This window comes from Chaetura pelagica, unplaced genomic scaffold (genome assembly GCF_000747805.2).
Source record: "Chaetura pelagica isolate M959 unplaced genomic scaffold, ChaPel_1.0 scaffold916, whole genome shotgun sequence".
NCBI lineage: Eukaryota > Metazoa > Chordata > Aves > Apodiformes > Apodidae > Chaetura > Chaetura pelagica.
Genome location: NW_009953642.1, coordinates 73,452 through 100,710, shown reverse-complemented (window position 1 = coordinate 100,710; position 27,259 = coordinate 73,452). Strand labels below are relative to the sequence as shown.

Genomic DNA, 27,259 nt, shown 5'->3' with positions numbered 1-27,259 from the left:
AGGATTTCATGAATACTGATGAGCTGACTCCAAGATTTCCAGGAATAGAGCAGTGACCTTTCCACGGCTCAGCATTTTGTCTCTCATAACAACCAGCAGCAGAGGAAGGCATCAGATCTCTGTATGAAATGCATTCACACCCTTACAGAAAGCAGCTTTTTCAGACTCCAGACCCATGGCTACATTACCTGATTTGGGTTTTTAAGGGTGTAAGGTGTCAGGGATGGCCACCCTGGCTATAGGTCTGGATTGCTCAGCTCTCCTGAAGTTCAATCTAATCCCCCCACAACAGATCCCTGAGATACACTATAGTTCTCCTTGTTATGAATCAGGAGATAAAAATGCTTCCTCCCCATTATAACACACACTTACTCTGGTTTCCATCACCTATTACTGTAATCTTGGGGACTTTTCTGATCACAGACTAAGGCAATAAAATCACTGTACAAAGCACTGCTCTGGTAGCCTTACCCTTGGTCCTGGAAATCCCGGCTGTCCTGGGGGACCAGGAGGTCCAACTTGCCCAGTGTCTCCTGGGGGTCCATGTGGACCCATCAGCCCTGGATGGCCTTTATGACCAGGTATCCCAGGATCACCTGGAGGGCCCTTTTCTCCTTGAGGGCCTTTTTCACCTTTGAGGCCACGCTCTCCCTAAGTGAAAAAAACCTGACATTACCACCACAAAATAAGAGGCAAACTTCTGATTTCCAAGCACAGCAAAACCTGAAGAGCTGAGCTGGCAAAGGGACTGAACACAACATCTGGTGCATTACAAATGATCCACAAGTTATTACTGACAGAGGATGATTAGGGAGAGGGCTGGGAGGGTGGGAAGTATGGCAGATCTCTACAGTCCATGTTTCACTCTTGAACAACCTCCTCCCCCAGCCACTAACTCAAAATAGACCTTTTTATTTCAATGTCATAAAATAACTAATAATATTCTCCAACTTACCCTCTCTCCTTTGGAACCAATTTCACCTGGTTTCCCTGGTGCACCCTGCAACAAAATAAGAGTAAGTATGAAAGAGCTATCCATAATAACAGTAAATAACAAAGCACATGCCTTTGCACATTTTTGTGACCTGGGGAAAATTTATATCCCTGTCAGTCCCACAGACTCCTGAGAGCTCCCTGTTTGCTCTTAAATATCAACAATTCAAGAAAAAAAAAAAAAAAAGCGCCCAAAAAAACCAACTCAATTTGTTGAAAATCCCAGAAAAAAACCAACAAAAAAACCCCAGGCAAACACAAAAGAACCCCCCCCCCCCCCCCCCCCCCCCAGGACACCAGCCCTATTTTGAAACAACTGGGAATTTAACTTACCTCTTTTCCAGGAGGCCCTTTCTCTCCTGGTTCTCCCTAGGAGATACAGAGAGGGAATTTAGCAACCATACTGCAAGGAGCTAGAAGAAAGACCGTGCATAATAACTACAAGCCTTGCTCTCTGTTTAGAGCCCAATTTTTCTGCTACACAGCAACGGGTTGGGATGATTTATCCTTATCCTACTGCTACAGGTCATTCCTGGAAAAGCACATCCTACAATTTAGAAAAGCATTTGTTAGGAAAGCTGCATACCATCTAAATGTTTTTCAACAAAAGGAAGAAATTTCTACTGAACCAGCTAAGATCAGGACAGATGCTTAGTTGAAAGGCGGTTCTTGCTTTCAATGAATTTGATTCCTTTTTCTTACAGATGTTTCACAAAGCTTTGTACACTTCACTTGGGCTGGTTCCAGTCAAAGTTATAGCCATAACAGTCTAAAGATGTAAAGGAAGTAGGTTTTCTAAGCAGAAGTACCATTTAATATCACACCAGCTGAGATAATGGATACAAGGCCAGGGATAAATCAAGTTTGAGCCTGAAATCTTGCCTGGGTTTCAGAACTGTATCACAGAACCACAGAAAGGCTTGGGTTGGAAGGGACCTTTAAAGGCCATTTATTTAGTCCAATCCCCGATATCAAATAACCTCAGTTTAAACAAATACCCTATTAGGAATTTTTTGTTTTCTATACCCTGCATTTATAATGTGCTAATTAGGCAATACAAGCTTTGCATTTTAGCATTCCAGTGGGGGAAAAAAAAAAAGAAAAGGTCACCACAGTCCTTAAGTGCTCTAATAAAGCAAACATTACTAGTTATTGCTAAAATTATACTAATTTTCCCATATAATGAATTAAAAGATTCATCTTTATAGTCCATTTACAATCCACTCACATGATCATACCTATAATGTGTGCAAGCAGGTGGTATTTTTTTGGTGAGACACTGGCACGGGTTGCTTAGAGAAGCTGTGGCTGCCCAATCCTTGGAAGTGTTCAAGGCCAGGTTGGATGAAGCTCTGAGCAACCTGCTCTAGTGGGAGGTGTCCCTGCCCATGCAGGGAGGGGTGGAACTAGATGATCTTTAAGGTCCCTTCCAACCCAAACCATTCTGTGGTTCTGTGATTTTTCCCATAACCTGGAAACACACATAACCACTTTGACTGTGCTAACATACATCCAGGTTTGCATGAGCAATGTGACTAATCACAGATGTGTGACCACTTCAGCTCCAAATCAGGCAGCATCAGACTCACTCAAGTATTCCTTAGGGCCACTTCAGTCTTAAATGGCCACCAGACTTGCTGCTTCAAATTAATTTTCCAGAGCAATCTTTTTTGCTTCTCCTTTCATGATGAAATTCCTTTTCCAATCATAGTAAGAAAAGAAAAAATAATCATCCTGTGGAAAATTCAGCTTTGCTGTGTTCATATGAAAACCTTTTAAATCTCATTTTAAGTCACAACAGAGCTAGATACAGAAGTATTTACCTTTTTCATCCTTCCAGGAGAAGGAAACATATTTTCCTCACCTTGGAAGGGCTTTCAAGATGTGATATTTTCATATGTATAGGTATTATTTTAGATCACTTTGGGAGATACATGAATACTTTAATTGCAATGTGCCTCTGTTGCTGGTAACAAAAACATTTTCCTTGAAACAGTAAATATCAGAAATTGCTGTATTATTATATTATCAGCACTTAAAATGTCCCTATTTAGCTCTTCTGGGGTTCATGCAGAGATTAATCAGTTTCCCACTTTAGAAGAGTATTGAACCAGCCTAATTCATGCACACACGTTAGTCTTATGGACATTTGTCCACAACATCAACATTATGAATGTTTGTCCATAAGAAAAATGCTATTTTTGCAGCTAGGTTTCCTTTGGAAGGAAAGGGTTTGGCTTCTGGATCTGTCAGATCTTCTGCTTATATTTTTATTTTACCTAATTAAAGACTAACATGTCCAATCTCCATCAGTCCAACATTTAAAAGCAGGTAATTAGTGTGTCTAATCCATCCCCAGACATACTTACAGGTGGTCCTCTGGGTCCTATGAAGCCAGGGAGACCTGGGCTGCCACTTTCTCCTTTATTTCCTTTAGGACCCTTAGGAAAGAAATGAGACAGACACTAGCAGCCCTTTCTCCAACATTTCTTTTCCAGAGCATGCATGTACAGATACATTGAAACTGGGAAATTTCCCTATAGCAGCAAGACCCCCAAATTGACAAGGAAAGGAAGAACAAAGTCATTTAGAAAAGCAGATTGCAAACACCATGCCTGCATTATTAACAAGCTATGTGGGTTCCTCGTGAAAAGATGAAAAGGAGGTGACAGGAGGTGTGTTCAGTGGCTTTTCCAACACTACATGGTTTATCAGGTGGAAATGCTGTGATGGGCAACAACAGGGAAACAGTGCAGAGGGTCATCCTGCTCAAATCTGAGAATAGAATGAAGAGAGAGCTACTGAGTTGCTATTTTGCCTTTATAGCCAGATACAATTAAAAAAATGTCTTTTATTTATTTCTTGTGATATTCTGCCCAACTAGCCCTTTTTCTTACAGACCAAAGCAGTTTAAATGGCCAATTGTGAGCCATTGCACATACACTTTTGATATTCTTTTTTCAACTTTTATTTTAACCTTTGCTTTCACAACTTGGCCTCCTACCTGCTAATTCAGAACATATCCCTTTTTCTACTTAGAGTAAAACTTACCCTCCATCTAAGCCCTTCTTGTGCAAAGTGAACACCAATGAATCCAGCAGGCACAAATCACCTGGCTTTTGAGTATGTAACCAACCCCAGGGATGCCAGGGGCTGCATCATTGTGTGCAGGGTTACATGTGAGCCCTGAGAATTGGGATGGGCACTGCCAAACAGCAGGTGCAAAAAGAGAAGGCACCTGGCAGGTTCTACCTTGTGATTAGAAATCAGGCATAGTAAAGCTGGAAAAAATACCCTTATTGCCATTATAACCTTTTTTTCTTTTTTTTTTTTTCTTTTCAAAATAGAAATATAATATAACAGCTTGTCAAAACATATTGTGAAGGAAATTAGTGCATTTCCAGACAAGGCTGCAAATACATGGACTCAGGTACAGCACAAGGAAATACTTCCTGTAATAATCTTTATGAAAGGGAGAGGATTCATTTTAATGACAGAGAATGATCCTGATGAGATGACTGTGTGGTCTGCTGACCAACACTGTCTCATTGTTTCCCCTTCCTCATCCATCTGATTTTATCCTTTTTCAATCTCTTATGTTATTTTTAGACTGTAAATCCTCTGAAGCAGAGGTTGCTGTAGGCCTGTGTTTGTGCAGAAAGCTACCTGATGAGTTCCCAGGTCACTAGCTGACTGCCAAGGTAAGGTGGCAACATGATGATGATGAAAAAATAACCCCCTTTAGCACTCACAGGGCATCCCAAAGCCATGTGCTCAGGCAACAAGTCTCTGGCAAGGCTGGGACTTGCTTTGCAGCATTGCAAGGGCCACAAAAAATGCAGTTCAGATTTTCCTGCTGTGCCTTTGTTTCTATCCAAACCTAACAGCCCAGCTGTAATGTCTGGATGGGTGAAGAGAGGGAAGAACCTTGTGTTGCTATAGATGCTACTGGACACAATGGTACCTTCACATGGATTTGCTGAATCCTGACGAATTTTCAGCAGCAGAACAGAGAAAAAAAAAACAACTCCTCCTCACTGCCCTCCTTACAGTTCATTACTGCCATGCTCTTCCACACAGGATGCCCCCAGAGCACTTTGCTTCATGCTCTTGGTTTACTGCCCACTGCCTTCTCTTTCCCCAGGTGCCTGGGGAGGATTTTTCTGCTGCTGCTGTTCCTCCACGGCAGTCTGCCAGCTCCCCAAGGCCCTCTCCTTCCTTGTGACAACTCTCTGCCTGCTGCACAGTCTCTGCTCAGCAAAATTAAATCTGCTGGTGAGGGTGAGGCATGCCAATATTTTTTTTTCCATGCCAGGTAATCAATCATTTCCTTTTTCCGTGAACACTTAACTTTTGCTGGGAAAAAATGATGACCCAGCTAGCAGCTCAATTCCAGGAATGTAGCCAAACCCCTTTGGATGTCATGGCCAGCCAGTGATTTTCAGATCACCAATCTTCAGAGATGGTAACTTCAGGGATAGTAAGAAGCTACACAAAATCTGCTTCATCTCTACTTCATCAGTCACCTCTCCTTGAGGCTTCCCTCATGGTTTCCCTTTGTGGTACTTACTGGGTTACCTGGTGGGCCAGGTTCTCCTGCAGATCCAGGTGATCCATTCTTGCCCTGTGTCAAAAGGAAAAAGGTTAAGGAAGTAACTGCAATTAAAAATATCTACTACTGCAGAGTTTTCTTTAGCATTGTCCAACCTCCTTTTCTTTAGCATTGTCCAACCTCCCCTCTTGGCAGACTGCAGAGTAAAGACCTTTTGTTTCCAACTGACCCCACAATTTCTGCATCCCTGATTCCATGGGTAACCCCATCTCAGGACAAAAATTGAGAGATGTGGCCACAAAATTCCTGGTCTGAAGATGACCTAAACAGCACTCCTCTTTCTCTGCTTCACCCTTATCCCTACCATATGCAACATCCTCCTGGACAGATGAAGCCACCTATTATGGCTGTTGCATGTCACCAGTGTTCAGATAGGCCCCCTTAGTCCATGTTTGAAGCACCTCTTGGCAACTCACTGGTCAATGTTACAGTGGTCTGCACTACCTGACAGACACATTGATCTCCCCACACCTTCCTGTTAGAAAACTTCCTTTCTCTAGTGACTGAGGGAGGTCCTGCAAAGTACCACTGCCTACCAACCTTTTCTCCAAGGTTCTAAAGTCCTCAGGATTTAGATACTTGCTAGATGCCAAACAAATCAGAATGAGCAAAATCATCCTTTAAAAGGACCTGTTTTTCACCATTCCTTATCAAAGTAGCTGGGGTGACAATGTATACTGACTAAAGGCTGGTGAGATAAAAATCTACACCTTGCTTCTCTGTCCTCCCAACTCACCATGCAGAGATGTTTTTCCCCGCATTGGAGTTGACCATAAACACCAGCCCTTTTAGTGGCAATGCTCAAAATCATGTCTCACTGTCCTTACTAGAGAAGAAACAAAGCAGAGGAAAAACAAGAGAAACAGACACTTTGCCTTCCAACATACAAAAAAATATCTTTTCTCCAAACAAGAATATGGCCTAGAGGTATGATAATTTCTGTCTCCTCAAATCTCTGTATTCATTGCTACTGTTGTGCAGGGGGCACAACATGTTAGTGAGTGATGCCAGAAGTACAGGAATAATGAGATAAATTACAAGGTAGACACAGGAGTTCTCCATATGTTCCTGCAGTCTAATTTAAACCCCTACCCTTCCACCTCAGAGGGACCTACTGCTCCAGCTCCTGGCACTGCTGGCTGAATCAGCATTTTGCCCTGATTATGGAATCTGTTTCACTAGCAGGACTTCCAAAAAGGAAATCACTCATTGCAATATATTAAAGATGTATCTAGGTTCAGCAACAGACACCTGCCTTCAAATCTGGAAAGGGCTGATTTTTAAGAGAGAACAGAAACACCCATGAAATCTATAAAAGTAATTTTCAGTCACTTGAAATGACACTTTCTGAGATGCCAATGAAATTGCTATTTCTTCACTCTACAGGTGTTAAATTAAACAAACTTTTTCCTAAAATTATGCACTTTTTCATAGAAAAAAAACAATAAGAGACCAAGACAAAAATGACTAGTGTCACAGCTGGACCCCACCTATCTCAAACTGGGCACATGCAATAAGTATGTGCCTTTGAAAACTGAAGCCATGTGAGAAGGGAGAGAAATGCTAGAGGCAGGACTGGAATATGAACCCTTCTGACACTGCAGTCCTGGCAGAATCCATTAAAATATTCTTCCCACCAAGCCAGCACCCATGACTCCATTGCACTATTATAAATTTGCATCAGTTTCTACCAGTGTCATTCTGATTTGTTGCTCTCAAAGTAGGCAAAATGTTTTAATCAAACATCACCTGAATCTTGCTCAAGACGTTGTTTCCAAAACAGAGTTCTGTACTGCAGAACATTTCCACCACACAAAATGTGCCTCCAGAAATGGCCTGTCAGGAGAGAAAACTCACCGGCTGCCCCCTGAGTCCTCGAGGGCCCTGGGGTCCTATGGGACCAATATCACCCTGAAATGAAGAGAAGTATTCTGGTGAGAGAGAAAGATCTGACATGGAGACAAGCAAAAAAGCATTTTAAAATGTTCCTTCTAAATTACACTGTTCCTTTATTAGGGGGAAATAGCATTCAAGAAGTCTCACCACCTCATTTCAATGATGAATGAGAAAGACCAGCCTTTGGAGTTTAAACATCTGTCACAAAATGCAGGGTGATTACAGGCAGAAACCATTATTAGCAGGTTGTCTTAAAGCTGGATTTCTCAGGGACAGAGATTCTCTAGCATTTCTCAAGAATTGACTACTTTTTTCTCTCTTCAGTCTTGCTTCTGAAGAGTTCCCTTGGGTCTGTCTTCCATTTTACTTTGTAGGGTTTCATTTATAGCACAACAGTTTTCCAGTGATACAAGGGGGTGCAAATGAGAAACCACCTCCCCAGATCCCACAACGATGGCCCATCAGCTGCTTGGTGCATTGCTCAGCAGCTGCTGCAGGATTTCACCTCAGCTCCACTCTCCCAGGGCTTTGCTGTTTGACTGCATCTGACACTAACAATGTCAGAGGATCTGCTTATACCACCTCTCTTTCCTCAGAGCAGCAGCATCTTATTCCATAGGTATTTCATAGATCTCAGTGCAGCTACACACACAGTGAGCAACAATTTCTGCAGAGGAAACATGGCAGAACCTGGCCCAGGGGGACCTGCAGAAGGAAGCTCTGCTTGGAGCGGGGTGCTCAACAATGCAGCTTTCTCTGCTTTCCCACGGATCTAGCTGACATTTAAGTGCCAGCAGCTGAGCAGTGACAAAGGCCCTCAAATTCTTTGTTACCCTAATGATCCTTGCACAAATCACTCCCTGGACACTGCTGCAGTAATTCACCCTTTACTGCAGCTTCCGCAGCTGTTTTAGGTCACGGTCACTGCGAATTAAAATCGTCATTTGTCAGGGAGAAGGAGATTGGTTTCTGCTCAAAATGGTACACTTACATCCTTCCCTGGTGGCCCCTCACGACCAGCAGGACCTATTGCTCCTGGCTCCCCCTGCAATTCAGCAAAAAGGAAAGAGAGATCAGCTCAAGGTCACAGACAGACCAGTTGCACCCCTGGAAGTGGGATGGAGTTTCTGCAACATCAGACCCAGCTTGGTGAAAACCTTTTAAAGCCAACAAGAGCCTCGTGCATCATATATGACATGTGGCTTATAAAAATAACTTAGAAGCATCTTCTTTAAGTGATGCACAAGGCAGGGCACTGCTTTCCAGCAAATTATTTGCTACTGCCAGTGCAGTCACTGAAAACCAGAAGCCTATTCATGATACAGAAACTACTGTAAAGAGGAAGAGATGAGGAACCCCAAGCACTGGATTTTTCAGCAAAGCTCCTGTAGCAGAGCATTTTATTTTCCTGTAAAAAGCCAGAATTGGAACAAAGACATTCAGTTTTGCTTTCCACTTTCTACTTCCAGGAGATTTTTCTACTGCATTGCTCAGAACTGTTTTATTCAGGAGACCAACTTTTCATGCAGGACTTGAGTTTTGGGTTTTATGATCCAGAAGCAACTAAGACAAAGGGCTAGTAACATTTCTCATTTCTGAGTTGTACCTCAACTTACTTTACACATCTTAGGCATTTTTGGAGGAGAGCTGATACTTGTCCAACTAGTGCATTAGGGTTCCTCACCTAGTACATCCACATTTGTATCCGAGGGATGTGGTTTGGAGGCATCCTTGAAGCTTTCTCACAAAGAGCTGTCTCAAAAGGATCATCAGAGGACCCAGCTCTACCAGTGGCCTCACCTTGTCTGGAAGCAGAACTTCAGCAGAGAGATGAAGACAGCTGCTGTGATTTTAATGCCACAGATGTGACCCGTGGAGTTATGGTTGAAAACAATCGCATTAAACACAGACCTGTCATCATTTTACCCATTGCCTCAGAAAGGTCAACTTCAATTCACACATTCTTTCCCCAAAGAATCATCACGTATGTGGTACACATTACTTACCCGGGGACCTTGGGGACCTGTATCTCCTCTCTGTCCTTTGAAACCCTACAAAAGATAATTAAATCAATAATTATCCATTTCCCTGGTGCATGAAACACTAAGAAAACTCTGGCTTGAATTTAGACTTAAGATTAACTTCCCAATTTTGCCTAAGATTACTGGGGACTGGTCAGCTTGGAGATGCCATGTCCCAGGGAGTGAATAGGAACAGCTACATTCCAGGAAGAGCTTTCCAAAGCTCCTTAAACTGCAAAGCCAAGACTCTAGTGCATGTATGCTTGGTGTGACCAGCAAATAGATGATTTAATCCTAAATTTTATTGACCTCATCCATTCAGAGGATACATAACAGCACAAGGGCTACAGCTCTGGCAGAAGGGGCCTCATGAAGTTATGTGATGGAACTTCTAGGAAAGGGACCTACTCTTCCCCAGGTGTAAAGGATCTGGAAATGCCTGTGTTCGATTTTCGTTGGTTATTGATTTATTTAGTGACAATGACACAACTGTTCTCAGCTAGGCCAACATCTGCATTCTTAGGTGACCTCATCTGCCCAAGGAAAGCTTCCCAGCGACAGGACAGGACAGTGACAGGATTGAACCCTCTGAGCAGCACCTACCGGCAAGCCTCTGGCACCCTCCTGGCCTGGGAGCCCTGGTTCTCCAGGCTTTCCCTATGGGAAACAATCACATTCATGTTAGTGAGGGTCTCAGGTCCATCCCTCTTCTGTTGAAAACTTCCCACTCTTCTCCCTTAGACTTAACAGCACTGAGAAATCTGTTTGTCCAGGGTTTCTTAAGCAAAACTGCTGCTCTCCATACCAGTTGCCCTGATGACTGGGGACTTGGCTCTTCACAGAACCACTAAATCCCATTTCACAAGTCAGAGAAAGAGGCTGGCAATGCCAGACACTGGACATATATTCTTCATACAATAAACACAGTTGCAAGGAATAATATTTCCTTTTGACTGACAACTTCATGGCTCAGTTTTTTCCCTCAACAAACACAATTACAGAATAAGTAGAGAAAATGAAATATAAACCCTCCAATCCTGGGCATCAGGACTGCCAGAGCAATCCAGAAAAGGCTTCTTTAAAGACATCTCCTCTAAACTTTATATGCCCCATAATCTTCTACCTAAAGAATGAATCACTTGGTTTCATGTTACGAGACAACCTTTTTTTCTCTGCAATATTTACTTTGGCTGTAAAAGTGGAATCACTAAGTTTTAGTGTATTTATTGGTAGCTGTAAAAGTCAAAGAGCCCAGTTTCTTTTTAGGATTGGTAGCGTGTGACTCTTATAAATTGCTCAAGATATTATAGTCCTTCTGGTGTTAAAAAAGACATGCAAATAGGCTCCCTGCCCCCTTTAAGGAGTCACACATAGGCAGCTCCAAAAGAAAAAACTGGATGCAGTCTCTGAGTGCCTGAGCAAAACAGTTTTAAATCAAATTACCGGTTCCCCAAGAGATCCAGGCTTGCCATCTTTGCCATCATTCCCAGCAATGCCCTGCAAATGAAATGCAAAACAGGGTATAAAGAAAGACACAGCAGGAAAGATTGGTGTGGGTTTTGTCAGTGTCAGTTTCACAGTGACAGCTCTGCTTCATCATGGCTCACTTAAGTGCTTTGGAAGCCCTCCAAAAACTACTGTATTTCTACCACTCAGCCACAAACATGTCCTTGCCACACCACTGTAAAGGCATAAAGTGTTTCCCTTTCCAATATGGCAAATCAAAGGGGTTTCCTCCCTTTCAGCAAGGCAAGCACTCCAACAACCTTCAAACAGGATTCTAAGAACAGCTGTTCTAAATCGTTATCTTCATTCAACTAGGCTACTTTACACTAGAAGTAGCTCTGGCCCTCTCCCAATGACAGATTAAAAAACCTGAAAATGTCCTACTACATTGTCCAGAAGAGAAGAGTCTATGCCCAAGATGCACCTGAACTTCAGCCAGTGCAAAGGAATTATTTTGACTGTGGATTTAGATAAAGATGGTATTCCAGTCTATGAATTCTTCTGCCCTTACACGGCAGCTATTACTTCATTTTTGTGCTCTGAATAAGAGTATATTTGGCAAAGAATGAGGAAGCAGATGAGGGACAGACCTGTTTCATGTTAGTCATTAACACTTAGCTTTAAAGTGATCCAATACAGCATTCACACTGTTCTGGACCAAGGATATAGCATCAACATGACAGATACCATTAAACATCATATATAACATTCAAAGCATCTGAGATGTCATCTGTTTGTTGCCTATGTACTTATACACAGTTCAAGGTATTTAAAGAAGAGGAGTTGAATTGTACTTACCGGAATTCCAGGCAGCCCTGGTGGGCCCTGTGGACCTGGAGGACCATCTTTACCCTGGAAGGAAGCAGAAACACTGCAGGTCAGTCGGGCTCTTCAAATGCTTCTAAGAGATGAAGATTTGGCAAATGTAGAGTTTGACAAGTGATGACTGTGAGATGCTGATCTTGCAGCCCATGTCACACAGCATATGAGGTTCCCTTGAAATTCCTTCTGGTTGAAAATGGAAGGCTTTCTTTTCACATAAAACATCCAGTGTTAGTTATAAGTTGCTACTGATGGAGAAATCACTGATAATATTTTTCCTGAAGCTGGTGAAGTAGACAATCATCCTTATAAAGTTCCCATGGACTGGATTATGCTCTGGCTAATTTGAAGGGGTTTGCTGAGTAAGCAAATCTGCAAGAACAGAGTAATCTGTAGCTATTTGTGGAAGTCCTTCTTGCAGGTGTAGAGTTGATGCAGGCTGAATAGTTTGGGGAGATTTTAAAGGACATTACATGGGTTCCAGCTCAGCTTTACTTCACAGAGCTGAACACAGGTGAATCTGATGGTGAACAACACATCTTTGAACTTACTATGTCTCCTGGGTTTCCTGCTGGTCCTATTGGTCCCGGTGCCCCATCTGGTCCCTAAACAAAATAAATCAGAAACAACATGAGTGATTTACACATTTTGTCAACACACTCCCTGACACAGCTGGCAACACTAAACTTTTCTTTAGCCACTCAGACACTTCATTCCATCATTTCTTCATTCATCACAGAAAAAACAATGACAACCTCTGCATTCAATCAGTCTCCAAAGCCAGAAATAGTCAGACATTTGAGTTAGGTCCTGGCCTAGGAACCCATTTGAAAATGCAAATGCAAGGCACAGAAGGTGGGAATGGCCCTTTCTTCTGTGTGGAACTTGCAAGAACTTTTATTTATAAGGAAAATAAAGAATTGGCTTCTTTGTAACAGAGGAACTTACAGGTGGACCAGGGTTTCCAGGAGCCCCTGAGAAGCCAGGCATTCCAGGATGGCCCTGCAGAATGAAAAGAGAGACTTCCCTCATGCATTATCCACATCTTTAGTTGAATAAAAGTTAACTAGTGATTGAACATTGTAAGGTAACAGCAAAATGAGACAACACACAGATAAGTGGTTATAAGGAACCATGGCTTTTAAAAGCCACGGTTTTCAAAGTATGCACTTCAGAAATAAAGACAGAGTTAAGATTTACTTTTTTGAATGTTTACTTCAGTCTATGCTAATGGGAGATGAGAACAGACTGGGAAGTTGTACAAGACAGGAGATCAGGCAGGAAACCAAACTTGTTTAAAATACCCTAGAAATCTCATTGAAGAAGTGCTAATTTACACCTTAAACTATTGAAACAGCCCTTGGCAAAATTAACTGTGAAAGCTGGCTGTAATTTAGACCATCCTCCTCTTCCCTGTGGCATCTCAGTGCCTTCTAAAAGAGGTCACCTGAGTTCATCTTCTGGAACAAACTGGGCTTTTCAAGCGTAAGACATCTGACCTCCTGGACCTCTTCTAGGTGATACCTGGGGAAATGACTAAAAGTTGGGTAATTCAGAGAACTGAACACATCCAGTCTGGAGGTGAAGACATGGATCAAATAGGAAGGTGCTTTTTGGAGATGAGGATGGAAGCCTGTGCAGGACTGCTACAGTTCCACTCCTCAGCATAGCCTATTTGAGGTTAATCAGTGATGAAGAGCTTCCATCTTCCTCCTCTGCCTCTGAAAATGATATTCCTATACTGACATCACAGGATTTATTGATGAAGGAACACTCACAATGAATGGCAGCATTGGAAAACACAATCTGTTTTTACCTGTTCACCTTTTTCTCCTGCATCCCCAGTCATACCACGGTCTCCTTTAGCACCCTGATAATGAAAAAAAGGCCATTGACAGTCACTTAGCTTCAGTATTGTATCAGCTTTTTGACCTCTTTCATAAAACACTTGGAAATTTGAATATAAAACTCAAAAATTAGGTCTGAGTCCTGCTTGCCCTCCTCTTAAACTCTTCCCTAGACTTTCACTACCAATGCTGGAGGCAGAAATCTACATGAAGAATGGCATTTGAGCAGGTCAAGCACAGTCTTTTTATTATGTTGTAGTCTCATGGACATGAAGAGGACGTACACATCTTTATAAAGTAGACAGGACACTAACAACTTCACTAAATCAGATCTTGGTAAGGAATCTGTCACGACTAAGGCTTCCACAGTATGAGATAGTAATCTCTCCCTTCAGAGACAGCAGCAATAAAAAAGGCATTCCTAAGGTGCCCTCAGAAAATTCATACCCAGGAAGTGCCCCCCTCTTTCTCTCCCTCTTTCTGCCTTAGTGACAGCAGAACAAATGCAGCTAACTCAGATGTCGATGCCTGTATTATCAGTGCTTAAAGTCAGGCAAGATGAAGCTCATACAGTGAAAAATACTGAGAGGGTGGCAAACAAGTTCTGAACAATGCACAGAGCATGAATGAACTGCTGGCCATGGAAATAATACTCTGGTTTGCTGCATGAGAGCTAGGAGATATGTGGGGGAGAGAAGGCTGCTCTTTGGGTCTTTTCACTGCCAGGATCCTCCTGATGTACTTAGAAAGGAGCCAATAATTCTGCCTTTGTGTTTCCACCTTGTTAGCAATCTTAGAAGAATTTCTTTTAACAATTGCAAACTGTGAACATGCCTTTTAACTGACTATGAGTTAAGCTATTCATCAGTTACTTGGTTTTATTTTATGTTTAAAATTGGCCCTGTTACTCTGCTTAAACATTCAGTCCTGCTGCCCAAACTTCTGCTTTCCCAAAGCATCTAAGCAAGCAGCAGACATGGTATGTCTCACACTGCTTGGCACTTCTGCCAGTTACTGTCTTTATAGGCTACTAATTCTTTTGCAAATTTTATCCTGGTACTTACTTTCATTTTGATCAACCCTATATTTACTTTTGAGAGTCTCCTGCTCCCCCCACCACACTTTTAATTGTAAGACATAAAATTAATTCATGAATCTTTATTAGCTTGTGCTACCCTCTAATCAGTGCAAATACAAAGATGCTGAAATAGCAGAAGCAATTTTACTGAATGTCAGTAATGTAGTGAAGTCTGGAAGAAATCATGGTCTGTCATGGAATCACCTTATCTCCATGGATTTGTTTGGATTTATTTCACATTAGGCAGTTGTAAAGGTTTTGATTTGGACCAGGCACTGGCATTGTGAACAGACTGATTACAGAGCTTGAAATGTGACATTACTGGAATCCTCCAGACATTGGGAGCTTTATGTTTGCCTAGACCATGGGGCAGAAGCAGATAGCTGAAACTAGGAGTTGTTCCTAGAGCTGTTTTCAGGAAACACTCAGAATCTGTGGATTAAACCACCGTAGCAGATAGTGTATGTGGAGCCCAGCAGCTCAAGATATCCCCTTTAATTTAAGTCATTCAGGCATATAGGATCCAGAGAGGAGAGGGACAGCCAGTTTGGCTGCTGCTGAGGCTGTAGGTCTTCCTCAGCTGACTTGGATGGAAACTTGTTCTCAAGTCCTTATCTGTCACCAAAACACTAAAGTAATGAAACTCAGCATCAATAATCAGGCTCTTCACTTGTGTGTGTGTCTGTGTGAACAAAGGGGTGCCAGAAGACACTATATAAGTGATACAGTGTTTGTGCAGGAAAATGGGCAGTTCTGTGTGCAGGTGGAACTCCAGTGAATTACCAGTACAGGGCCCTCCCAACAGGCCAGTCCTACCTCTTTACACAGAGATGGATGCCACCAAGATCCTGTTTCAGTCAGTCTACCAACTAGTCACAAATAAGTTTTCACTAGGTAACTGAAGAAAACCAACCCACCTTTGGGCCATCCAGCCCAGGTGGGCCTGCAGGACCTCTGGGGCCAGCATTCCCCTGCAATGCAGAAGAGGTAGAGATAAAGACTAGTTTAGTCCATTGACTTCACAGTCACCTAAAGAAGATTCAGTAGGTTGTTGATGAAAAAAAATAAAATTTAACCACCTAAAAATATTCTAAGGAAAACTATTATAAGGAAAACAAGATCACACCATATCCAAGGCACGGTCACTTCCCCAGCTCTCTTACCATTTTCCCATCCTGGCCATCTCTGCCTGGTGGTCCTCGGAGACCTTTATCACCTTTGAAACCTGGGATACCTGGCAGTCCTGGTGGGCCAGGGGGGCATTCACTGCACACGTCCTAGGACAAAACATGGAGAAATAAATGAGCAACAGAATGAAGGCACTTAGCAGACCCCACAGTACTGATTATGAGTGCCAGTGTTGTGCTAGTATAAAACATGGGCCTTGGCATTGACCCCACTGGGTAGGATCTGGGTTACTTTGCCTTACAGAACTGAAATGAGGGCAGTGTGGAGGGAGTGAGGGTCAGCAGCTGAGCTCACACATGCTCCCATGGAGAGTTTCTTATCAATTCTAGTTGGAAATGTCCTAACTGGTCATCCAGGATCAAGAAAATAAGGAAAAGCTCTTCCTAATGGGAAGGCCAGAGAGCTGCAAAGCAAGATTGCCAAGAATAACTTGGGTTTAAAGCAACAAGACTTCTAGAAAACTGTGTCTACACCACAGAATCACAGAATCTTAGGGATTGGAAGGGACCTGGAAAGATCATCTAGTCCAACCCTCCTGCCAGAGCAGGGTCACCCAGAGCACATCACACAGGAACGTGTCCAGGTGGGTTTGGAATGTCTCCAGAGGACACTCCACAACCTCTCTGGGCAGCCTGTTCCAGTGCTCTGTCACTCACAGGAAAGGTTTTCTGATGTTTACATGGAACCTCCTATGCTCCAGTTTGCACCCATTGCCCCTTGTCCTATCACTGGACATCACTGAACAAAGGCTGGCTCTGTCCTCCTGACACTCATCCTTTACATATTTGTAAACATTGATGAGGTCATCCCTCAGTCTCCTCCTCTCCAAGCTCAAGAGACCCAGCTCCCTCAGCCTTTCCTCATCAGGGAGATGTCCCGCTAGTTCCACCAGTCTGAAAGAGCTGGGTTATTGCTCATAAGGCAGATTTCTAGGGAAAACCCAGGTGCAGTATCCAGCAGCTATCATGGGCAAGGAGAACTCACCCAGTAGCATTTGTGAAGACCAACTGAAGGTCACAATGTCCTGCCCAAATTCTGTCATGGAGAATTACTACCTCTCCCATCTAAAACTATTTGAAGCATCATCTCAGTAGTCTTTACATTCCTTCTATCCTTAGGAAATGAAATATCATTGATGTGATACTTCCATTTCAAAGACAGATTCCCTCCAGTGAATCCTCCCGTTAAGAGACAGAGTAGTACAGCAGACAGATCATCAGCCCAGGAGTTAGGAGACCTTACTCCAACATCCAACTCTGTCAATGATCCTTTGCAAAACTGTGTCTTTCTGATTCCCAGTCCCTTCATATATATCTATTTACAATACAAGTGCTTGAGAAACACCTAGAACAATAGAGCCCTAATTCCATCTAGGATTTCAATGTTCTGCTTCATACAGATCTGTACCAAGTGTGGAGTGAAAAAATACCAAGCAGAAAGACTATGCAAGGCATAGGAGTGTGTTTAAACATAACATAACAAAAGGAAGAAAACAAAGGAACATCTCAATGACATCCTGTACCCAAGAACCAGGCTCCTGCTACTGTCCTGATCAGAAATGCCAAGTAATACTATACAGTGACATCTCCAGAAAAATACTTGCCTTCACAAGTAAGACAGCTCTTCAATGAAAGCATTTCACAGTAGCAATCTTAAAAGGTCTTTTTGTTAATGGGTTGGTTAAAAACAAGTAATTCTTTAGTTTATTTAAACAGTAGGAGAGGATTTCTTGCCATGTCCCAAGACTGCTTAAAAATCTCCCAACTCAGCCCATGTAAATCTGTAAAGATTTTGCAGTCAGCACCTATCAGGCACTGATTTATTTCCCAGACAACTCTCCATGGAGAGTGAAAGCAGACAGACAGATCCTCACTTTGGAAACATGGATGCATCTGGGGTTAATCACCTGCATCCTTTTAGATGCACTATGCAAAGTGACTTTGCATGCACAGCTCAGAACTACTCCAGTCACTGTTGAAGGTACACATGAAAAATCAGACATTTTCTTGAAATGGTTTCCATTTCCTGCTTTAGGTAACACAACTTGACCATTTTTATTTCTCCTTGGGAATGCGTGCCTCACAAACAGCTGAAAAAGTCTCTGAGCTTTTGCAACAATGTTACAAAGGTATGTGTAGGTCATTTCACAGCTGGGGATGGTGAAAAGGCTTTGGGTGTTGATCTCCACCACATGCTCTAGTGTCCCAATACCAGTGAAAGCAGGAGACATGCAAGTTTCAAGCTTTGGCAGAATGTTTAAACATACCTTTTGCACTTGTAGCTCAGACACTTTCCCATCACAGTGTTAGTCAGGTGGGAATCAAACACACAAATAAACTCCCACCATCATCAAAGGCTGATTACCTTTACCAAGAGATTGATGTCCTCTGGAGAGAGCAGGGGTGGGGAGGCCTGTTGAAGGAGAAACTCATTTTATCATGCAATTTCAAAAGGCATCAAGGTATAAGAATTTTTTCTGAACATGCTTACAGATTCTCATTGATTTCCCTCACCCTGCCTAGATGGGCCCAACTTATTTCCTGTCTTACATTATTAATGCCCTTCATCACACCTGAGATGAGGGTTCTGCACAGTGGTGCTAAGAAAGAGCCTTTAAAATTATGGCTTTTATTTATGTGCAGGATATCCAGTTATTTCCATACTCTTCCAAAGCCATCACAAATACTTTTACCATAACTCTTCAAGGTTTCTCAATATTTTCCCAGTTGCTCTGCTGGGAAGAGCAGCAGTGGAAATAAACTCAAGTAAATTTCTGAGGTGAGGTGTCCTGGTGGAAACTGAATTAAAAGAAGTACATAATGTAGAGGTGAAGTTACATACTGGTTTTCCAGGAGGTCCTCTTTCCCCTGGATTTCCAGGTAGACCCTACAGATCAAGAGAAAGAAAACATTTTGAAATCATCATACAATAACCTCCTGGTTGCTCCCACACTCTGCTGACTGCTCTGGACTAGCACACATTTTACCTTCTGCTACTGAGGACCACTGGTCCTTGCATGTGACAAGCAGTAAACTCCTTTAAATATCTGCAACTTTAACATCCTCTGAACCCCTTCAAAATCTCACTTCTAAACTGTGTGACCTTGTTAAATCCATCTGAGTCACACAAAGGCTGCAATTGCTTTAGCTTGCCTTCTGGTCACAGGAAACACCATGAACTGCAACAGTGTGAAGGATGAAGCTTTAAATCCCTCAAGACACCTGTAACATGCAAAATGAAGACCTTGCTTTGCAGGCACCTTGCAAACAGGTCCCTTGCACCTGAAATAGCAATGAGACTGTTTCTTTGTGGGGGATGTACTGGCATCAGTTTTCATGAGATGAAGGCATAGAAATGACCAGCATCCGAAGAATTTAAGGTCCAGGAAGTAACAGTTTGGAAAAGGGACTCCTTCCTCCTTAATGGGCATCTCTTGCCTGTCAGTAGCAAGTCTTTTGTTCAAAAAGAAAACAAAACAAAAAACCACAACACAAAACAACAACAAATAAACAAACAAATTATCTTTGAATCTTTGCATAAAGTAATGCTTGCATAGGAAACCAAATCTTTTGAACAGGACAGTTGGTCACTGTCCAGCTGGTGACAGAAATCTGCACTGCAAAGATTCTTGTGATGGTGTTTTAAATTGGAGTGGGTGAGATTTCCCCAAACCATTCTCTGTCAGATTCCTGTATCCAGCTGGCCTGTCACCCTGTGTTATCACTCAAACATACACATCTTTTATCCACATTGAGTCCCTGAAAGAACATACAAAATCTCTTCTCTCTGAACCACATACAAAAAGCTGTGGCTAAACCTTTTTAAATCTGCAGCAATAATCTCCACTGAGCATTTAAAAGCATCTTATCTGTGTTCAGTTTTGTTGATTCTGCAGCAGGACCCACCTAGGGAGGTCTCTGGGATGATGCCAGGTTCCCCACCCATCACGCTGAAGACTGAAGATACAAGTACACTGAAGATACAAGTTATGGCTTTCAGTCAGTGTAGGCTCAGCAGGGGCTACCTAAGGGACTCTCTGAGATGATCCAAAATTTCCACCTGGAAAGCTCCTTTTGAAAAATGGTCAAATGCTTTGTCAGGAAGGGAAGATGTTCTGTCTATCACCTTGTCTCAGCTTGGTCCTTTGCCTCCAATCAAATCATTGTGTTAGTTATGCAGGCAACCAGATGGGGAGTTACTTGGCTGCCTGGGGATTGATGACTTCAGTGCCCTGGGTGTGCACTCAGGCAAAGGGCTGATACTCTGCTACACCATAATTACAGCTACAGAGCAAACCTAAATTTCATCCTTGTATCTCACATCAACTTAAATCCCTCACCTTTTACTAGAGGAGAGAGAAAATGCTAAAATAAAATTATTGTTATTTTTCCATGTTCACATTAAACACTTCTGGGTGAACAACATCACTTCAGTTACATTGACTTTCTAGAGATGAATATTAAATACACACTGAAGTGAAACTGAAGTAGTACTGAAGTCCAAGGATTAAAGCTTGTTTCTCAAAGAACTAAACCTTCTACAGGTGAGAACCAAGAGAAGATAAATATGAAGGAAATTCTTAATTCATAATTCCCACAAATGTCCTTCTGGGAAACTGAGTAAATGTAAGGCAACATTATTTACATTTTGCTTCTTCCACACAGCAGTAACATGAATGTAGAAGATTGTGGGATGTTCTCAAAGTCCCTTCTCTTTGAATGCAAATTGTCAGGTCATGATTTTGGCATCCTCTCCATTGTGGTTCTCAACCACTTCTGCAAGTGGGGAGAGGGTTGCCTAAACAACAATTGCACAGGTCTTTTATTCCCTGCTTTTTTTTGTGAAGTCTCAAACACCACTTGCTTTAAGGAGTGTGATGCAAAGTGATGAAAAAGCAAAGACTTGAGCCATCCTGGATCAGAAAGCAACACAGAAAAGACATTTTCTTTCTGACTATTAATGTAGCTATAAATAACTATTTCTACCATTGGGCTCCCTGACAGATTTTTGCTTAGCGATCTGAAACATGACAAGGTACTCGCAGTGGAATTTGAGCATTTAAAGAAGATTTATTTAAAGAATCATAGAATCATAGAATGGTTTGAGTTGGAAAAGACCTCAAAGTTCAACCCTCCTGGATGGGCAGGGACACCTCCCACCAGACCAGGTTGCTCAGAGGCCCTGAAAAGAAGAATATAGGAAAATATTTCCTTTCCCTTCCTTTCCACCTCAGTTACAAGAAATGACACACAAGAAGGGAGTGACTAGAACTGAAATCCTGGGAAAGAGATAAGCATGGCTTTGATATCCACATGGTATCAGATTGTCTTAAGACAAAAAAAAAAAAGATGGACCTATTTTCTTGAATACTGTATGATATGGAGCTGCTGATGACTTTACCAGGGTGCAAATAAGCCAGGGTAAGAAGTTATTAAGCTATGTGCCATGGCTGACAAATCTGAAAACTATGACATCACCAGGAAAAGTCCAACAGTTGAAAGGCAGAAGACTGTAAAAAGAGAGTGTCCTTTGAAAAATGCTTGTCTGAGCTGAAATGAACAAACCAGATGTAGGATGATGGCACTTTAGTGACCTGGAGTTAGAAAAGGCTGACAACAGGGGCCAAGCTGCAAAAATTACTCAGAGCAGAATTAAAATGCTAGAAAGAAGTCATGGAGGGTAAAATTGCATCTGACAAGCTGGTAACAGGAGGAAAGTGGAAAAGAAAAAAGCCAGAAAAAAACCCAACAAAACAACCCCCATAAAACCCAACACCTCAAAAGAGTCTGCCCCAAACCTGGCATGGCACTGAAAAGAAACACTGCTAATGCACTTTTGCAAGGAGGAACAGAACAAAGCCAAACCATCATGACCCTACTGAAAACCCAGACAAAGCTTTTCAAAACCTAAATTTTAATACAACAAGACACTGTCCTGTGTACTCCTGATATTTGATTGAGTTGCCAATGGATGTTTCAAAAGGTGACCCTGAGCAGTGCTATTGCAAAACTTACAGCACATGCTTTTAGGGCACTGGAAAGAAGCTAGAAGGTAGTCATGTAAAAACCCCAATCTATTCATCTGTGGGATATAATTCTGGCCAAGAGTACTGAAAAAGGAGTATTGACTCTTCCATCTCCCCAAATATAACTGTAAATCTGATCTGCAGCATTAGGGAATTCAACAACTTACAGCAAATATTTACAAGAGCATCCAATGAGTCTATAACTGGAAAAAATAATGCAGAGAACAACTTAATGTATGTAAATGTGATTTAAAAGAATTATTCAGTCTCAGGAAAAAAAACATGAAATACATTTGCAAAGGGCACAGCAAAAAAACGACATTGAGGCAAGGCATTAAGGCTATTGCCACTGAATGGCTTGGGATTTGTGTGGCAAATTCATATTAGCAATTCAAATTGGAGCTGTCCTAATTGATGACATACAGTTAAAACACAACAGAGTACAAAAATGGGCAGGCTTCAGAGAATTCAGCAGTACCACATTGAAATACAGGAGTGCAAAAGCAGAACAAAAAATCCTTTGTGCTAGTCACAAATGAAAGTGGAGATTAAGAAACTGCAAATGCATAATTTTGTAGAAATAGTTGTCCCTGCTGTTACACCAAAATATTGTTGGAATGTGGCCTGTAGCTATGTTTACCCTTCCTGAAACACAGGTAGAATTGCTTAACAGGTGATTAACTGGAATACAAAAAACTTCTGAAAGGTACCCTGAGTGTAACTGAAACAGTGTGAGAGAGGATGCACTTTATGAGCACCATAAGGACTGATTCTTTTTGGGTAATTTTCTGTAGGAAAAGGGAAAGATGTAAAGACTGAAGTACTGCCTCTCCAACAGCTGACCAGTCAATCCTCATCTGAGTAGAGCCAGAAAGAGACTGAAAAGCTCGCTCTGGAGCTCTCTTCACATAATACAAGTGTAATAAACCCATCTATTGCATCACCTGTTTAAAACATCATGATTAAAAATGTCAAGCATCTGAGACAAGGTGAGAAGATCTAGGGGCAGTCAGTAGGTCACAACTGATCCTGAATCTGGTTGATCAGATGGGGTGATGGAGACAAAGGACCATTTCCACTATCATGGGCTGTGGAGAAATCCTCTGGCCATAATCAGCTGTCTTGTGACAAAGTAGGTGGGAAGAAAACTAGACTTCCTTCTCTGAACACTGCAGGAGGAAAGGAGATCCCTCCCACAGGAAAGTATACCCTGTAGGCCAGCTGATGTATGTCAGTAAAGCCACAGAGATTGAAAAGGAACTTGACATGAACTTGGTGAAACTGCTACTCATCTCAGGCATGACAGCATGGCAAAGCAGCACAGAGAAGGACAGGTACAGAAGGGCACTGCCCCCTCCCCACAGCGTCCCCTGGACAGCCACAAATCCAAAGATCAAGCCTCTCAAAATCTTCAAAGCCTCCTTGCTGGTATTCCTCCAGGACTGGCTTCCACATCACAGAGCTGGCTGACCAGCAGAGAAAAAACTCTTCTCTTTCTGATTCCACACTGTGACAAAGCCAGGCAGTGAGAGGGGTCAGCTTCCCAGCTGGGAGTCTGCCAGATTTCTCTCTATCCCTTAGCTTCATGACTCACCTGCTGAGATGGAAGGAGTGAGGACAGTGCACCAAGAGGTTAAAATGTCATCTCTCATGCGCAGCAGAAGCAGCAAAATGAAGTCACAAAGAGCTTTTTAACAACTGTGGCCCTCTTTTCATCAAAATGTTACAGGTTACGTATCCCAGTGGCTTAAAAAAAATTTCCTAGACAGCTTAACAATCATCCTTTTCCAGTGTGGGATTGTTCTCAAGTGTCTGCTGCCAAGCCCCTTCTCCAGTGTCATTTGAAAATGGTTCTGTGGTAAAATCCACCACTCTCCTGAAGACAACCCTCCTCAGCCTGTTTCCCCCCTGACATCCTAACTTGTAAGAGCTCCACTTCTGCTAGTCATGTCCCTTGGACCATCCCACTAACACTCAATGGCAGCAGTTGAGTATGAGGACAATTTTTAAGGAAATCAGATTCAAGCACTGGGACGTTTCTTGAGCACTTACACTTTTATTTTACTTACATCCTGGCCAGGAGGTCCCTGTGGTCCAGGAATACCAGGCACACCACGGGGACCCTGGAAGGGAAAGAACAGACAAACCAATAAATGTGAACAGTACTTATGAGGGGCTTCTTAGATGAAGAAGAAATCCTCAGTCCAATACTACTGGGAAGAAAAAAAATCAAGCAGCAGTTAAACAACTATGAAAGGGTTTAATTAAAAAAAAAATATAAATAATTAAATCTCACATTGTACTATCACATTATCAGTAATTTCTGTGTCTTGAGGGACTTTATGTGCATCACTTAAGTCAAGTCTCACATACCTTGATTGGAAAAGTAGTAACGATTCTTTATAAGGGGCAGGTTGATGAACAGGGAGAAAATATGACTGAACACACTGCAGGAAGGGAAAGAAGGTCCAGCTCCCCAGTAGCAAGCTAGTACACTGGCTGTCATGCTGGAAATTCATGCCAGTGTACACTGAGACCATGGTACACAGGTATTTGTTTCACACTAAGGTACTGCATTCTGGTAACATTGCATGTTGAGGAATTAAGTGTGTTTGTTGAATACCAAAAAGCACAGTTTTCTGTAAGATTTAAGAAAAATGTTTTAAAATGTTTTATTTAAAACTTTAAGGCCTTGGCTATAAGGCATAGCAGTGAATTAGTTGCCTTGAAATACTTTTTTTTTTTAAAAAAAGGTAACAATTGACTCATTCTTTCTTTTGTAGAACTGTTACCAGGTAAAGGCAAAGTTGTCATCATGCCAAGAGTCTCAATCAACTCTTTCTCACAACTCAATACAGGAGACAAGTAGCAGGTAATGCACGAGAAAAGTCATCTTTGGAGGGTCAGCCATCCTGTGACCCTACCATCCTTGGGCAAAAAGAAACTAATCAAACATGCCTTCATTAAATCACTGGTAGAAACACAATGAATGAGATTATCCCCTCCACATAAAATCTGGGTGTAGTTAGAAAGACATACTGTACCAATGATCCTTTGTCTCCTGGGGGTCCCACAGGCCCCTGCAAACAGAAAAGACACATAAATTGAAACACTAAAAATGAACAACCCCCCTTGAAGAACCCCCACAAAAATGATCAGAGGGCTGGAGCACCTCTCTTATGAAGACAGGCTGAGGGAGTTGGGTTTGTTCAGCCTGAAGAAGAAAAGACTCCTGGGGGACCTTATAGTGACCTTCCAGTACCTGAAAGGAGCCTACAAGAAGGCTAGGGAAGACCTGTTCACTAGGGCATGTAACAATAGGACAACAGGTAATGGTTTAATGCTAGGACAGGGTAGGTTTAGGTTGGACATTAGGAAAAAGTTCTTTAATATGAGGGTGGTGGATCACTGGAACAGCTTGCCTAGAGAGGTGGTAGGGGCCCCATCCCTGGAGCCATTCAAGGTCAAGCTTGATGGGGCTCTGAGGAACCTGATCTAGTTGGAGATGTCCCTGCTTATTGTAGGGCGGTTGGACTAGATGATCTTTAAAGGTCCCTTCCAACACAAGATACTCTATGATTCTATGATAACAAAATTTGGAGAAGGAAAGATGAGGAAAAGGAGCAAGTCTGTAATACAGGAGGATGTTTAGAGGAAGGATCACAGTAAGAAAGAAACAGAGGTGGATCATGCAGGAAAAAGCTTGAGAAAAAAGAGCACAAAAGGGCCCAGAGGGATCAGCTGTACACTAACATGATGCTTGTCTGACTGAGCTCTGTGCTTCATCACCACAGCCACAAAATCATAGAAGACCCCAAGTTGGAAGGGACCCTTAAGGATTGTCAAGTCCAACTCTGCTCCTCGCAGGACTAGCCTAAAACTGAACCTTATGACTAAAGTGGCATTCCAAACATACCTGCATCAAGGCCTGACCTCCCATCTCTGGGGCTGTGTTTGAATAAATTGGGTCAAACTGTGACTCCTCTCCCTTTGGCTTCTGTTTCAGGCACATTCATTCACTAATCCTCATACAGTTCTCCATGCATGACACCTTTATGCCCTGCTCAAGCAAAGACTCAACACATAATTCTGAATCTATAGCAAGATGAACAGGGCAACGCAAAGCAAGAGCAAAACCCTTCTACTTACGCAGCACACACATTCATTAGGCAACCTCAGCACAAGCATGTGAGTTTCTCACTATCACCCCATTTCTCCGAGCACTCTCTGCTTCTGGTTCAGTTAGGAAGAATGCACTCTGGCAATACTCTGTGTGTGGCTCACTGTTATGTAAATAGTAACTCCACACTTCAGCAGACAAAGCAGAAAAAATCCTCATCTATATATTCCTTTTATGCAGGGAGCAAAGCCTGAGAGATATTAAGGACACATGAAGAAACAGGGTGAGGACTCCAATTAAAAAGAGTTGCTGGCTCTTAGCTCTGAAGCTGAAAGTATTAAACACACAATTTTGTCACATTGCTAAAGAGGGTTTAGGTTGACACCTTTAATTCAATGCACAATATGCACTGAGGCAGCTCCACTGACTTTATTCTATTTTTTTTCCTGTGGGACTCAGTTTTGTGAAAGTCTGATAGATTTAAGGTTCTACAGGTGGGTTTTTTTCCAAATTTCATATTCTCTGCACCAGAGCTGAGGTTATGATGAATCTACAGTGGAGAAAACCATCGTAACATTTGCTAACAAAGAAGTATTCAACGAAGTAGATTAAAATAAAAACAAATTAATCAGGAATAGTGTGGCATGTAGGTGGCTGTTCATCCTGACAGTGGTCAAGCAATGATGACACAGAAAAGACTAATCTTCTGATGTGAGACAAGTGATATCTAAATTTGCAGTCAAGTTCTCAGCCATTTGTATTCATGGATATGCAGAAGCTAAAGCCCCAATGAATCATAGAGTCATAAAATCATTAAGGTTGGAAGGGACTTTAAAGACCATCAAGTTCCAGCCCCCCTGCCATGAGCAGGGAACCCCACCACTACACCAGGTTGCACAAAACCTCATCCAATCTGGCCTTAAAAACCTCCAGGGATGGAGTATGAAGATTAACTTTGTTGTCTCGTGTACTTCAGGATGCAGAAGTAAACTCATCTTCCCCTTTACTGAATATAAAAAGCAGTAATTAAAAACTAGCCACAGCCTTGTGACTCCAACAAGCCAGATAGTAATTCGCTAATTTCATTTTAATTTGAATATTAGTGACTGAACTTTAAGAAATGCAAGAACATCATTGTTCTTTAGATAAAT

At 42.1% G+C, this 27,259-nt stretch overlaps 1 protein-coding gene across 1 annotated transcript in view; it reads right to left on the bottom strand.

The window, feature by feature from the left end:
* Window positions 1-27,259, bottom strand: part of LOC104390659 (collagen alpha-1(XXII) chain-like) — a gene marked incomplete at its 5' end in the record, with an annotated part of 96,253 nt that overhangs the window by 6,869 nt on the left and 62,125 nt on the right. The window contains 19 exons of the mRNA XM_009999839.1: window positions 472-651; window positions 956-1,000; window positions 1,327-1,362; window positions 3,363-3,434; window positions 5,564-5,617; window positions 7,463-7,516; window positions 8,493-8,546; window positions 9,508-9,552; window positions 10,126-10,179; window positions 10,966-11,019; window positions 11,827-11,880; window positions 12,402-12,455; window positions 13,667-13,720; window positions 15,693-15,746; window positions 15,939-16,052; window positions 18,328-18,375; window positions 18,801-18,849; window positions 24,058-24,111; window positions 25,033-25,068. Coding sequence (XP_009998141.1) covers window positions 472-651; window positions 956-1,000; window positions 1,327-1,362; window positions 3,363-3,434; window positions 5,564-5,617; window positions 7,463-7,516; window positions 8,493-8,546; window positions 9,508-9,552; window positions 10,126-10,179; window positions 10,966-11,019; window positions 11,827-11,880; window positions 12,402-12,455; window positions 13,667-13,720; window positions 15,693-15,746; window positions 15,939-16,052; window positions 18,328-18,375; window positions 18,801-18,849; window positions 24,058-24,111; window positions 25,033-25,068 — 1,165 coding nt within the window. The remainder of the gene's footprint in view (window positions 1-471; window positions 652-955; window positions 1,001-1,326; window positions 1,363-3,362; window positions 3,435-5,563; window positions 5,618-7,462; window positions 7,517-8,492; window positions 8,547-9,507; window positions 9,553-10,125; window positions 10,180-10,965; window positions 11,020-11,826; window positions 11,881-12,401; window positions 12,456-13,666; window positions 13,721-15,692; window positions 15,747-15,938; window positions 16,053-18,327; window positions 18,376-18,800; window positions 18,850-24,057; window positions 24,112-25,032; window positions 25,069-27,259) is intronic.